Source organism: Raphanus sativus, chromosome 7 (assembly GCF_000801105.2).
Source record: "Raphanus sativus cultivar WK10039 chromosome 7, ASM80110v3, whole genome shotgun sequence".
NCBI lineage: Eukaryota > Viridiplantae > Streptophyta > Magnoliopsida > Brassicales > Brassicaceae > Raphanus > Raphanus sativus.
The window spans coordinates 16,456,135-16,469,956 of NC_079517.1; the positions used below are offsets into that span (position 1 = coordinate 16,456,135).

General features: G+C 35.4%; 2 protein-coding genes across 6 annotated transcripts; both read left to right on the plus strand.

Annotated features, from left to right (window-relative positions):
• Nucleotides 1-5,213: 5,213 nt before the first annotated feature.
• Nucleotides 5,214-11,760, plus strand: LOC108831366 (importin beta-like SAD2 homolog). Of its 3 annotated transcripts, XM_018604917.2 has the most exons (22): nucleotides 5,214-5,483; nucleotides 5,574-5,706; nucleotides 5,809-5,896; nucleotides 6,036-6,185; nucleotides 6,563-6,725; nucleotides 6,808-6,992; nucleotides 7,090-7,263; nucleotides 7,711-7,856; nucleotides 7,932-8,055; nucleotides 8,143-8,323; nucleotides 8,525-8,684; nucleotides 8,810-8,851; nucleotides 8,974-9,092; nucleotides 9,180-9,378; nucleotides 9,528-9,659; nucleotides 9,756-9,859; nucleotides 9,976-10,155; nucleotides 10,306-10,445; nucleotides 10,524-10,663; nucleotides 10,747-10,886; nucleotides 10,994-11,120; nucleotides 11,198-11,760. In XM_018604917.2, exons 1-22 carry the CDS (start codon nucleotides 5,385-5,387, stop codon nucleotides 11,359-11,361), a joined length of 3,090 nt encoding a protein of 1,029 aa, XP_018460419.1. In that variant the 5' UTR covers nucleotides 5,214-5,384; the 3' UTR covers nucleotides 11,362-11,760. The 3 variants fall into 3 exon arrangements, with proteins under 3 accessions (XP_018460419.1, XP_056846713.1, XP_018460420.1); XM_056990733.1 differs by lacking the exons at nucleotides 5,214-5,483; nucleotides 5,574-5,706 and having other exon boundaries at nucleotides 5,811-5,899; XM_018604918.2 differs by lacking the exons at nucleotides 5,214-5,483; nucleotides 5,574-5,706; nucleotides 5,809-5,896 and having other exon boundaries at nucleotides 6,094-6,185; nucleotides 6,563-6,599; nucleotides 6,676-6,725.
• Nucleotides 11,761-12,292: 532 nt separating this feature from the next.
• On the plus strand, nucleotides 12,293-13,706 carry LOC108831365 (F-box protein At3g59000). 3 transcript variants are annotated; one of them, XM_056990734.1, is made up of 3 exons: nucleotides 12,298-12,413; nucleotides 12,584-13,494; nucleotides 13,607-13,706. In XM_056990734.1, the coding sequence occupies exons 2-3, from the start codon at nucleotides 12,589-12,591 to the stop codon at nucleotides 13,646-13,648; spliced, it is 948 nt and encodes a 315-aa protein (XP_056846714.1). In that variant the 5' UTR covers nucleotides 12,298-12,413; nucleotides 12,584-12,588; the 3' UTR covers nucleotides 13,649-13,706. The 3 variants fall into 3 exon arrangements, with proteins under 3 accessions (XP_018460416.1, XP_056846714.1, XP_018460417.1); XM_018604914.2 differs by having other exon boundaries at nucleotides 12,293-12,486; nucleotides 12,584-13,706; XM_018604915.2 differs by having other exon boundaries at nucleotides 12,584-13,706.
• Nucleotides 13,707-13,822: the final 116 nt, after the last annotated feature.

Consider the following 13,822-nt stretch of genomic DNA (forward strand, 5'->3'; position numbering starts at 1 on the left):
TATGAAAATGTCAATAGAATTTTGATTCAGCATAGTATATTAATATATATGTACATCCAATCTTTGTATAGTTATATAGCTGTTGCAATACACATCTAATAAATAATATATAATATTATACAATAACAAAATATATGATATACATAAATCACTAAATAAACACCCGTGCGGTCGCACGGGAAAAGATCTAGTACAATTTATTACAAGAAAGGAGAACTCAAGGGAGGGAAAAAGACAATGGGCACACTTAGGGATGTTGTACTGGGTTGCCCAACCCAACCCAACCCTATTTAGTTTAATCCCAACCCAAAGTGGCCCTAACCCTTTTAGACTCCATCATATTATTTGTATTAGGGCTAAACCCTTTTTAACCCATTTTGAACCCTTTAATTTTTTTTTATGTAAACATATTTTTTCTGTAATTTCTTACAAAATTATATGAAAATTAAATCAAATAAAGTTAAATCAAAACTTTGAGTCATATAAATAGTAAGAAGTTTCACATTATTGATTGTCACAAAATAAGTTTAAAAGCTTTGAGTCATATAAATAGCAAGAAATTTCATATTCAAATAAACAAAGTCTTTCACATATTCTTTGCTCGTTAAAGACTGCAGCAACCAGCTTTACTCTCTAGACAAGTTTATATGCCAGCAACCAGCTCGTTGAAGATCTGTATTTGCCAAAAAAGAATCTATATCAAACAGAGCATATGACAAGTTATAAATACATACACGTCTTGTATATATGCTTAACCGGACCGAGACTATTAAACTAATACATGCACGTCTGTAAACTAGACAGATACTTCAAGATGCATCACAAGATCACAAAATCAGAAGCAAGCACACACTGGACCACAAAACCAGAAGCAAGCACACACAAGTACACAGCACATACAAGTAACCCAACCCTATTTAGTTTAAGCACACACAAGTTCCAACGCAGAATCACACAAGTACATAAGTTCCAACGCAGAATCACACTCGAGAACATGACACACTAAAGACACTCTTAAGAAGACTTATATAAGCAGTAATGAACTTAACAAGAACCGCATAACAAGTCATCAAACTAATTCATACAGAAAAACAGAAACCAAGTAGCAAAGATTTACCTTCATGCGCTAGAATCTCCAACTTCAGAGTTACTTTTTGCAGCATCATCATCTTCATCATCATCTTCATCATCAGAGATGGGGAGAGATCAGAGAGAGAGATCGGAGAGAGAAGCTGAGATGATGAAACCCACGAACAAAGAGATGATGAAACCCAGAAGGGAGAGAGAGATCGGAGATGAGATGTTGAAACCCAGAAGCGAGAGAGAGATAGGAGATGAGATCGAAAACGAAGAAGAAGCTTCTCGTCGAAAAGTTTTCGACGTCAACAAAGAACGAAGAAGAAGCTGAAATCAAAATGGGCTCAATCCTCTTAAAACCCTTTTTTTTTAATCCAAACCCAAATAAACCCAATATGATTTACAGTTACAACTTTTGGGTTAGGGCTTTTAAAATTTTTTATGGGTTGGTACTACCTAAATATTAGAACCCAATACAACATCCCTAGGCACACTAGCTACTCCGATTAAACACTGATTGCTTTCAAATCGGATTATTCAGAACTGGTATGTAACGCTAGCGTCGGAGGTGTTCTGCGGCCGCCTAACACCAGTTCCCAAAGGAGATCGGGATCCCAACAAACCCTAGCCGACGCAGCCGTGATTGGAGCTCGCCTTCTCTCGCAAGTTCGAGGATCTATGCGCCTCTCATCAATCTACCAGTCATGAGGGTATGCCGCACTGGAGGATGCACGTCTCAGAGAACCGCTATCTCCAAGAAAAGATCTACCATCGACAAACTAATATCTCCACCAATCGGGATAAACCCTAACACTCCGATGGCTAACTAGCGGAGTCCGACGGCGTCACTGTCACCTTCTAACAGTGACAATCACCGCCATAACCGATGAGCCATCAGAGCTAAAGCTCTCATAGGGAACCGCCACACTAGAGTCTTCAATAGTACATGGAGATCGAGAGAAACACCGTAAACGATGAATCTGGGAAAAAGAAAGCACATGATTCTGGGAAAAATAGAGATCATGAAAGACGATTGTGGAGAAAAATTAAAGAAAATGAGAAACATAATAATAGCAACTCGCAAGAGAGAAGAGAAGAAAAAAGTAAAAAAAAAATGATTTTTTATCTTGATTGTAATTACAGTGCCTCTTGACAACGAAGGAAAAATAATTTTTACATGGAGACGTGTTAGTTAATACAGAGTAACTACATGTGTAGACATAGGGGTATGTCAGGTATATTTGAGAGAAGAACAGTGCACATACCAAATAGCTAATTAAACTTTATTTTGTGTATATAGCATGCAATTGCTCTTATTAATAAGTATTAATTAGTTTCTCAATTACACTATTTTACTTGTTACCATAGTAATAATACCACTTCACTTGAAAAAAAAAAGAAAAAAATACCACTTCACTTGCCAATAATAAAGATTACGAGTAATGAACTTTAAGGAACGGAAACCGTTTTCAGAAATGTGGCCGACAAAAGTCATATAGGCCCATTACTGCTTTGGTCATGAGGCCCAACTATAAATAGAACATACATTGATTAATCTAAAAATAAAAGAAATTATTCGCACTGGATGAGCTGTCCATGACGTAAGATGAAATCAATGAGTTGTCTATTACTCTATTAGGTCCGGGTGACCCCACCAAACTCAGAAGATTACTGATTATTTCCACCAATTATTAAAAGTGTTTTATTTTCTAATATTTTCTTCTTCTTCTTTTGCCAATATTTTCTAATAATTTCATAACTAAATTTGCCCACTATATCGAAATTTAATAAAATGTATTTGTATTAATTATATATATGTATACATGTATAGTTTCTCCATATATATGCATGAAAATAATGAATAATAAATTTGTAATTAGGATATCACAGTTTTATTTTAATATAATTATCAAAGAATGACACAAAGATAATAAAATAGTTAAATTTTGTCTTTCATTAATTAAGACAATAAAAATTAATGAAGAGTCCATCGCTTGACCATAAGAGCATCTTTATTTCAGTATTTGAACACATCTTATTATAAAAGAAAGAAAAGAAAAAACTGATCAGAGATGTGTTCTGAGGTTGTTATGCAAGAAGTGTTTTGGGATAGTTTTTATGGTGATGTGGCTTAATTACCCAATACCCAAAACATCAAACATGCCAACTTTTCTACAACTTCCTTGTTCGGTTCATTAAATAAAATGTTTGTGTACTTTAATTAATATGTTTGTTTCTTTTTATGTTTTTCATTTCTATCTTTTTTTTTCATAATAATTTGAAATTGTATATTGGGTATCTTTTTATTTTCAAATAAAATTTAGTATTACTCTTTTATGTTTTCAATTTAAAAATTATTTTTAATGTTTTAAAAATTGTTATATGTTTTCACATTATTAAATCTATACTATTATTTACGAAGTTATTTTGCTTAATTGTCATGTTCTCCATGATTTTAGCTAATTTTTCTTATTTGTCATATTTTTATTAAGTTTAAGCTAAATTATCATTGATGTATTATTTGTTTTGAGTTGAGTCGCTAAATCATTAATTTAAAATAATAGCCTTGATGAATATTCTATATAAATAAAAACGAATTTTATTTTATTAATATTAAATATATATATGTTATATTAGTTTTTTTATTTTTCATATTTTTATTAGGTTTTAGACTTTTAGATAGGTTATTAATTTATTATTAGTTTCTAACTATTCACTAATTTATTTTAATGATATATATGTTATATGCTATATTAAATAATTGATTACAAAATAATATTTTATAATTATCAAAAAAAGATAATTCTTCTATATATTCTTTTTTGTGCCTATCTGAAAACAATATTTTTATTATAAAGTTAGAAAAAATTAAGATACAAAACAATTTATTATTAAATATTAGTCAACCAAAAATATAAATATATTTTCTAAACTATCTCTAAGAAATAAGTGTTTTAAAAAAACTTAACACATTAATAAGTATATATTTTGATTAAAAATATTTGACATATATAATTTGACCCAAAAAAAGTATTTGACATATATAAATATTTTGATGTTTGAATTAACTATTTAAAAACATAAAATAATAATTTATTATGCTGGTTTTAGATTAATAAGACATAAATTAATAAGTATTTATAAGAAATTTATGCCCGTATATGCGGGCAAAACACCTAGTTATATAATTATTAAGATACAAGTTCTATATCCTCCCACTTATCCTACTATTAATTTTCACACCTAAGATATATCTTCTCACTTATTCCATTAAGGATGCTCTAAGTGTGTAAACTAGTAGTAAAAAAAGAAAAAAAAACTAAACTAGTAGTAGCCGCCTAGGCACGGATCGGATATCCGGGTTTTTGAAGGTATTTGCGATTTGCTTCGAATGTTACGGATATCTAATTTTCCGATTTGCTTTGATTCAGAAAAATACAGATATTCGGAAAAACGGATATCCGGAAAATAAATAGATATTTGCGGATATTTGCGGATACTTACGGATATCTCATTTGTTTTGATTAATACAAATAATCTTAAAAATTTGATACAAATTTTTTTTGAATTTTTTTTTTTGCATGATATAAAAGATAAAAATTAAAAGATATAGTGAATCTACATATTTTGTAAAATTTTAAACTTAATTAACAATTATAATAACACAAAACTTAAGAAAAAAATTATAATTGTCATAAATGTTTTTTTCTTTTTATGTAATACTTTTATATAAGTAATAATGTGAATAAAATCTGTCAAATCATATGTTAAAATAATAATTTTATACATTTAAAATTTTAAATATAATCAAAATATACATGTATTTATATATTGACGGATCGGATCGGATATTCGCTTCCCAAAATTTTAATATTTGTGATTTGCTTCGATATTAACGGATATTGAATTTTAGTATTTGCTTTACTTCGAAAGCTTACGGATATTCGGAATTTTCGGATCGAATAACAACGGATAATGAATCGAATCAAATTTCACCGATAAAATGCCCACCATAGGGCGCGAAGAAAAGAGGTGAATAGAGTCTTGGTAGTATGGTGGTGTAATCGTGTCTCACGTGGGATATATTTTCACTAATTACCACGCGCGTGCGAGAGAATCTTACCTTATTACCAGACCAGACCAACGAACCAATCATAAACCCTAGACCTCTTCCCTCTCTCTCCTCTCTTGTCTTCCTCTTTGGATTTTGACTCTGGTCTCTTTGATTTCCACCGGGGAAGACGACCGTACGACCTGATAATTCGCCGATTATTGATTATCGGAGAATCATTTTCTGAATTTTTCCGATGGATCCGCCCAGGTCCAGACTTGCGGTAATCATAGCTGCGGCTGCTTGCAGTCCCAATCCGAACGACCGTAAAGCAGCTGAGCAGAGCCTTGATCAGGTTAAACTCAATTTTTTTTTACTTCTTTATAAGATTGACTTTGATTAGACTTTGGTCAATCGGTTGAAATTTATCGATTTTTTTTTGCAGATTAAGCACAGTCCACAGCATTTGATAAGGGTTTTGCAAATTGTTGTGGATGGTGGATGTGACCCTGCTGTACGCCAAGCTGCTTGTATCCATTTCAAGAATTTCATCGCTAAGCATTGGGATCCTCATTCTGGTAATTTAATTTAATCCTTTTCTTTGTTTGTTTGTTTGATCAAATGAAATCTTTTTTCTGTTAGTTTCTTGAAAAATTGAATTTTTTTTTTCTGTTATGCAGGTGATCAGAGCAAAATCTTGCCAAGTGATAAGAATGTTGTCAGGGACCAGATCCTTGTATATGTCTCTCAACTTCCACCTATTTTGAGGTAGCAGTTATTGTACACCTACCTCGTTTATGACAATTCCCCTTTTTGGTTTGCATTCAACCTTTATGCTCAATTTCTTTTTTAAGTTTACCTCTGTTTGCTGGTCCTTATTCTAGCTTTTTATTGGTTGGTGATGCAGAGTGCAAATGGGAGAGTGCTTGAAGACAATTATTTATGCTGACTACCCTGAGCAATGGCCCCATCTCCTTGACTGGGTGAAGCACAACTTGCAAGATCAACAAGTTTATGGTGCCTTGTTTGTCTTGCGGATTATATCTTCAAAATACGAGTTAGTTTCCTTCATTTTTCTCACGTTATGACCCGCAATGACCATGTGGTTACCAATTACACCTTTTTGTCACTGCTCTTTAACTGCCATCTGGTGTCCGAAACGGCTTCTTTGCACGAGTGACTTGTAGATTGTACCTATTATGCTTAGTTCTGTAGCCGTGGCATCATTATCAGTAGTAGACTAGTAGAAAACAAATCTGCATTTATGTTAGTTAGGGTGGGTGACATATCTCTGTGGGGTGGATACTGTTTACCACGAAGAGTTGAGAGTATCAGTTATCATATTCAAAATCATGGCAAAAGCTTTTTTTTTTCTAGATAAAAATAACTTCTTTCGTAATTTTCACTTCTCCTGTTCCCACTTTCTGTGTGTAGGTTTAAGTCAGATGAAGACAGGGCACCCATTTACAGAGTAATCGAGGAGACATTTCCACATCTTTTGAATATATTCAATAAGCTTATCCATATTGAAAATCCTTCTCTTGAAGTGGCAGACCATATCAAGCTTATCTGCAAGATATTCTGGTCATGTATTTATGTAAGTCCTACATCTTGTGGACATTAGGGAATATGTGATGAGATTTAATAATATATATCTTTTTTATCCTTGTTCTATACAGCTGGAGCTTCCGAGACCATTGTTTGATCCAACCTTTTTTAATGCTTGGATGGTTCTGTTTCTAAACATTTTGGAACGTCCTGTTCCCGTGGAAGGTCAGCCTGAAGACCCTGAGCTTAGGAAATCATGGGGATGGTGGAAGACCAAGAAGTGGGTTGCTCACATTTTAAACAGGCTGTACACTCGGTATGCAGGATCAATTAAAACCTATCTATTAACTTACAACCTTGACACCTTTTTTTTCATTTGCCTTCAAATAAACTGTTTAGAAAAACCTGTATAGGTTTGGAGATATGAAACTTCAGAATCCAGACAACAAAGCCTTTGCACAAATGTTTCAGATGAACTACGCGGCTAAGATATTGGAGTGCCACTTGAAATTGTTGAATGCCATTCGTATTGGTGAATATCTTCCTGACAGAGTCGTCAACCTAATTCTCCAATATCTAAGCAACAGGTCGGATATTCCCTATGGCATACATAGTTTGATCATCTTTAGAAATTTATTTAGGTATATGGGTACTCGGGATCTATTGAACTAATTTATTGCAACTGAGTTACTGGGAAAGGACCTTTTTGGCTTTATTGAAGCGTTTTTTAGTTGATAATATTTTTTCCTTGTTTGAGAAATCTTTGGTCTTGGTATTTCATACCTTATCTCAACCGTAACCAGAGCCATATTTAGAAATACCAAAAGAATGTTTTACCTAAGAATTTGACATTTTGTACCACTAAATTTCACCTTTAGAGTCTTGGAATTGTGGGTAGAATTTCTAGTTGCAGACTTGCAGTTTCTATTGTCTCCTTGAAAACTGATAAATGCTTTACCTGTATTTTTTTTTTTCACTTCCTTTGTCATGTGTGAGGTACGAGATTTCATATTGACTTGTTGTGTCTCTTGCAGTATCCCGAAGAACAGCATGTACAGCTTACTGCTGCCCCACCTTGATGTTCTACTATTTGAAGTAATATTCCCTCTAATGTGCTTCAGTGATAATGATCAAATGCTTTGGGAAGAAGACCCGCATGAGTATGTTAGGAAGGGTTATGGTATGTTCCTGTCATTTTGTTTGGATAATTCTAATCATGCCTTTTCTTTTATAATAATCTTTACTTGCTCTACAGATATAATTGAAGATCTGTACAGTCCCAGGACTGCATCTATGGACTTGGTGACTGAGTTAGTTAGAAAGCGTGGAAAAGACAACTTCCCAAAATTTATACAGTTCATCGTGGGAACTTTTACGAGGTACCTTCAAACTTTATCTATAAGTTTTGCGAAGGGTCTAATTATATAATTGCGACATGATATAACTACTTTGTTTCTTTGTTTTAGATACGATGAAGCACCTCTAGAACAAAAGCCCTATCGCCAAAAGGATGGTGCTCTGCTTGCTGTTGGGACACTTTGTGATAAACTGAGGCAAACTGAACCCTACAAATCTGAGCTGGAGAATATGTTAGTGCGACATGTTTTTCCTGAATTTAGCAGCCCGGCTGGTCATCTTAGAGCCAAGGTTTTAGTGACTGTTTTTTTTATATACCTGCTTAGATGTTATCATTTGAAGATCTTGCGACTGAAGTTCTTGTTCATCCCTATCTTTCTGGACATAGCAATCTGTGTTTGTTAAATATTCATGCAACTCACCCATATTACGTTCATCACATGGATGCTGCATCTTGTTAAGCTTATTTCTTATATTCCATCTTCTATGTAGGCTGCGTGGGTTGCAGGGCAGTACGCCAACATTAATTTCTCAGACCAAACCAACTTCTCTAAGGCATTGCATTGTGTTATCTCTGGAATGCGTGATCCAGAACTTCCTGTTCGGGTGGACTCAGTTTTTGCTTTGCGTTCATTCATTGAAGCCTGCAAAAGTAAGTATTTGGCACCACCAGAAAAATAGGTTTCTGTCTCTTAAGATTTCCCCGGCCTTCACGGTCTTCGGACATTTTGTATGTAACATCCATTAGTATTTAATACAAATGTATCTGTCCTGCAGATTTAGATGAGATCCGCCCAGTTCTGCCCCAACTTCTTGACGGTACACTTTTATAATGATTTTGCTGATAGTTATAGTTGCCTCACATTTCTATTCATTCCAAAGGTTAAACCTAACATCATGTTAATCTACTGAAATAATCGTCATGGACTTGTGCTTTGCAGAATTTTTCAAGCTAATGAATGAAGTTGAAAACGAAGATCTTGCTTTTACGTTAGAAACTATCGTGTATAAGTTTGGAGAGGAGATTTCTCCTTATGCTCTGGGTTTGTGCCAGAACTTGGTAAGATAGTATTTTTGTTGTGCCCCCATTTTGAGTATTAATTTTCGATTAGCATTATTAACCCCGTTCTCGTGAATAAACTTCCAGGCCAGTGCATTCTGGAGGTGTATCGACAGTGACAACGGTGATGATGAAACCGATGATTCTGGGGCATTGGCTGCAGTGGGATGTCTCCGTGCCATCAGTACGATTCTTGAATCTATCAGTAGTCTCCCTCATCTCTATGGTCAGATTGAACCACAGTTGCTGCCAATAATGCGGAAAATGCTGACAACCGATGGTCAAGGTATTCATAATGTTTTAGAAACCCACATATATTTGGAGTTGTTAGTTATTTATTGGGTTCCTTTGAATGTGTTATATTGGATCCGTTGGGGTTTATGTATTTTGTAGATCTTGATCTGAACGTGGTGATTCATCCTTTTTTATGACCAGATGTGTTTGAAGAGGTTCTTGAGATCGTCTCATATATTACTACCTTTTCACCTACGATATCACTGGAAATGTGGAGTCTATGGCCTTTAATGATGCAAACACTCGTGGATTGGGCTATTGACTTCTTCCCAAGTATGACACTTGTTTGTTTTTTTCTTTTTAATGAAGCTTCATTCATTTCTCTTATTTTTGGCCTTTTTGTTTGATCGTTCTTTTGAATTTCATTAGATATATTGGTCCCTCTGCACAACTACATAACCAGAGGGACTGAGCGTTATCTCACTTGCAAGGAACCAGATTACCAGCAAAGTCTTTGGAGTGTGGTCTCTTTGGTAAGCTCACTATCCATTTACTCATAAATAAATGAAACAGTTGATACTGTCGTCGTTTTCATTCCGGTCATACGCATGTGTTAATTGATTATTTTGTTAATTCTTTCTCATGACAGTTTATGGCGAACAAAAATATTGATGATAGTGACCTAGTGCCAGCTCCGAAGCTCATAGGGATTGTGCTTCAGACTTGTAAGGGCCAGGTGGATCAGTGGGTGGAGCCTTACCTGAGAATCACATTAGATCGGCTACGAGGTGCTGAGAAATCGTCCTTCAAGTGTCTTCTGATTGAAGTGGTAAGCAAAGTAGCTGTAGTTAAAGTATGTTTCATAGAATTAATTGCTGCTTTTGCTGAGAAACCTCTCACAGATTGAAGCTAGGTTGTTTTATTTCCTGATTGGTTAGCAATAACCAATGAATTTATTGCTCTGACACCCTTTGGGCAGATTGCAAATACCTTTTACTACAATGCCCCTTTGGCACTTGGTATACTTCAACGCTTCGGTGTTGCAACGGAAATTTTGACTATATGGCTGCGCATGCTGCAAGAAAAGAAGAAGAGTGGTGTACATGCTAACTTCAAGAGGTGGGTGAATCTAATCTGTGTAACTTCTTATCTCTCTATCTTCTCTTCACATCACAATCTTTCTTGCTTCTCATGCAGAGAACATGGTAAGAAAGTTTGCATATTGGGTTTGACATCACTTCTCTGTCTTCCTGCTGGTCAATTACCTGGAGAAGTATTGCCACCCGTATTCAGGGCTCTTCTCGAGCTTTTAGTGGCATACAAGGATCAGCTTGCTGGTTAGTAGTGCTTTTTTCACCGTTTCTAATTTTCCTTAATAACAAAGCTTCACTGATATTCCGCTAATGAACATGTATAACAGAAGCTGCGAAGGCAGAAGAGGAAGAAGATGAAGATGACGACAACATGGATGACTTTCAGACAGATGATGAAGATGATGACGGAGATGATGAGAATGCAGATGAAACTGATGGAAGTACACTCCACAAATTAGCAGCACAGGTTTATCTTCTTATAACCCCCTAAGACCTAAAGCCTCTCAAGTATTGAAAAAGGTATATCACTTTGCTTGTAAGTATAGCTCACCAAGGTTGTTGCTGTATTATTAGGCAAAAGACTTCCGCTCTTACAGCGACGATGATGACTACTCGGATGATGATTTTAGCGACGACGAAGAATTAGACACTGCAATTGATGAAGTCGATCCTTTCATACTCTTCATGGATGCAGTCACAGGTACAAGAGCTTTGTCATGTATATATTGATATATGTATATTAATTTATCTTCTGATTTTAACTTTAATTCTTATTAGCAATGCAAGCATCGGATTCGCTCAGGTTCCAAAGCCTTACGCAGACACTAGACCCGCACTACCAAGGACTCGCAAACAATATCGCTCAGCACACTGAGCAGAGAAGAACTGAGATTCAGAAAGAGCAACTTGAGAAGCAATCTTCCACAACAGTTGCTTCCTGATTTCTTCATGGACTCAGTCCTTGAAAAAAGCCAATCGAAGCAGCTCTCATTCTATATCCCTTTTGGCTGCATGTAAAGCCTTTTTATCCTACAGAAAAAGTAGAGAGGCTTTATCTAGGTGAGTCTGGTCGACTCTCAATCACTCATCATCATCATCATCAGCATCATCATCATGTCTCAGAGATACCAGTCTCTGCCATCTCCAGTTTTGCATTTCATCATCATTTTCTTTTTGGCTTTTATCATCCAATAGACCAAAACAAAAGACCAAATCCTTTTTCGATTTTTTTTTTCATTTTCAGACGGAACAGATAAAACCCTCTGGAGGGGTTTCTATGTTCTCCTATTGGGATTGGAGGCATATATTAAGAAAGAATAAAATCATTGTTTGTTCGTTTATTTTTCATTTGTTTTTGTCACATTCACTAGTCTTTATTGATTTCAAATTCAAATGGAAAATGGAAGATTTCCCTTAGTTGATCTGTTAACTGAGAGCTTGACTGGTCTTCATATGTTTTGCGTTGGCTATAATTTTAGTTATTTATTTGTAAAAATTTTAAAGCTAAAATATAAATGTGTTAGGCATTTTGCTTTCTGAAGTTTAAAAGGAAAAATAAATCTATAGTTTTAATTTCTTTTTTTATAGAGTATGTATGGTTGGAAAAGATTTGTGATTTAGAAAAATATTTGGATGTGGAAATCACCACCTGAATCAAATGATCAATTTTCTTCCTGGTATGTGGAAGATGTGAACTGGTCAAACGATCACTTTGCTTATTGGTTCAAAACCGGTCCAAAGCAAAATCAATTGAAGTCTATAAAAGTTAATTTGGTCGCCAGTACCATAAACAAGTCTCAGGAAACCATCGACTAAAAATCGGTTAGCAGTTTAAGATAAACCATAGTTTTAAACCGTTGGCATTTATTGGTAAACCAAACATATTAACACTAGACCAGACTAGCCTTGTCTGTCTTCATTACCGAAACCTTTCAAATCCCATCTGCTCTCTTCTCAGTTCTCACTGGATGCACTGCACTGAAAATCCCTAAATGTTAGTGTTCAAAGTTTCCTCCTTTTTGTTAGATATCTACTTGCGTTGTCAATTGCGTTTCCCCCTGTTTGTGGTATCTTTCTCTGTTTTTATGGTCATCATCGTATCTCTAATGTTCCGAGTTAGTTTGAGCTTTGTCTACTTTAACATACCTCCTCTTTTTCGTGCAGACAAGATGGATCACATTAGCAATCTACCAGACGGGGTTCTTTGTCATATCTTGTCTTTCCTTACGACAAAGGAGGCTGCTTTGACATCGATTCTCGCCAAGAGGTGGCTCAACCTTGTCGCGTTTGTACCTTGTCTTACTATCGATGACACTGTGTTCCTGCATCCTGAAAAGGGTAAGCGGGATAGGGAAGACATGAGACAGAGCTTCATGAACTTTGTGGAGAGAGTTTTGGCGTTGCAGATTAAGTTTCCCCTAAAGAGATTCTCCCTCAACTGTTTTACTGTGGTTGATATGGATCGTGTGGATGGTTGGATTAGCAGTGTGTTAGCTCGTGGTGTTTCGGATCTTGATCTACAGATCATCAACAACGAAGAATTTTATCAGCTGTCTCCAAAATGGTTTGAGTGCAGCACACTAGTTAGTCTGAAAATAAGCTTTGGGATTGATATTGGTTGGGTTGCTGGTAGCGTTTCCTTACCGCTGCTTAAAACGCTGGTTCTTGACTGGGTTATGGTTTCTCCTACCGACTTTGTGACTCTGCTTCATGCTCTGCCTTCTCTTGACGAATTAGTTCTGGTTGATGTAATGTGGAAAGATATGGAGGATGTCACAGTGTCAAGTGCAAGCCTCAAGACCCTAACAATAAAGTTAAATGAATGGTTATACGCATTATCATTTGATACACCAAGTCTTGTTCACTTTGAGTACTCTGGTTTAGTTGCATTAGACTATCCAGTAGTTAATATGGGAAACTTGGTTGATGCTCAAATCAACTTTAGTGAAATCCATATCAAGCAACTTGGAGAACCAGATAATCCCGAAGATGCTCTTCGTTTTAGCAATGTGTCGAAACTCTTTCTTGGCATGCGAAATGTTCCGAATCTTAGCTTGCTTCCTATTACTCTTCAGGTCAGGTTTCTAATTCAGTTCCTGGAGCATATGAACAAGAGAAGATCTAGTTTTGAAACATTGATTCCAAAAATGTTTTGTTTTGTTTTGTCTTGTCTTGTCTTGCTTTCAGGGGCTTTCTATGTTGATATTCGTGTTTACGCACACCAATTAACCTAATGTGCACACTACCACAATCGAATGGTATGTCGATGTAGCACTTTAGGATCGAATCTACAGAGACCAACTCTTACACTTTATTTCTATTGGATCAATACTTAGCTAAAACAAATATGGGGTTTTGATTGATTTGGTAACGTGAGGAACAAGTCAAATAATATAAATGAGA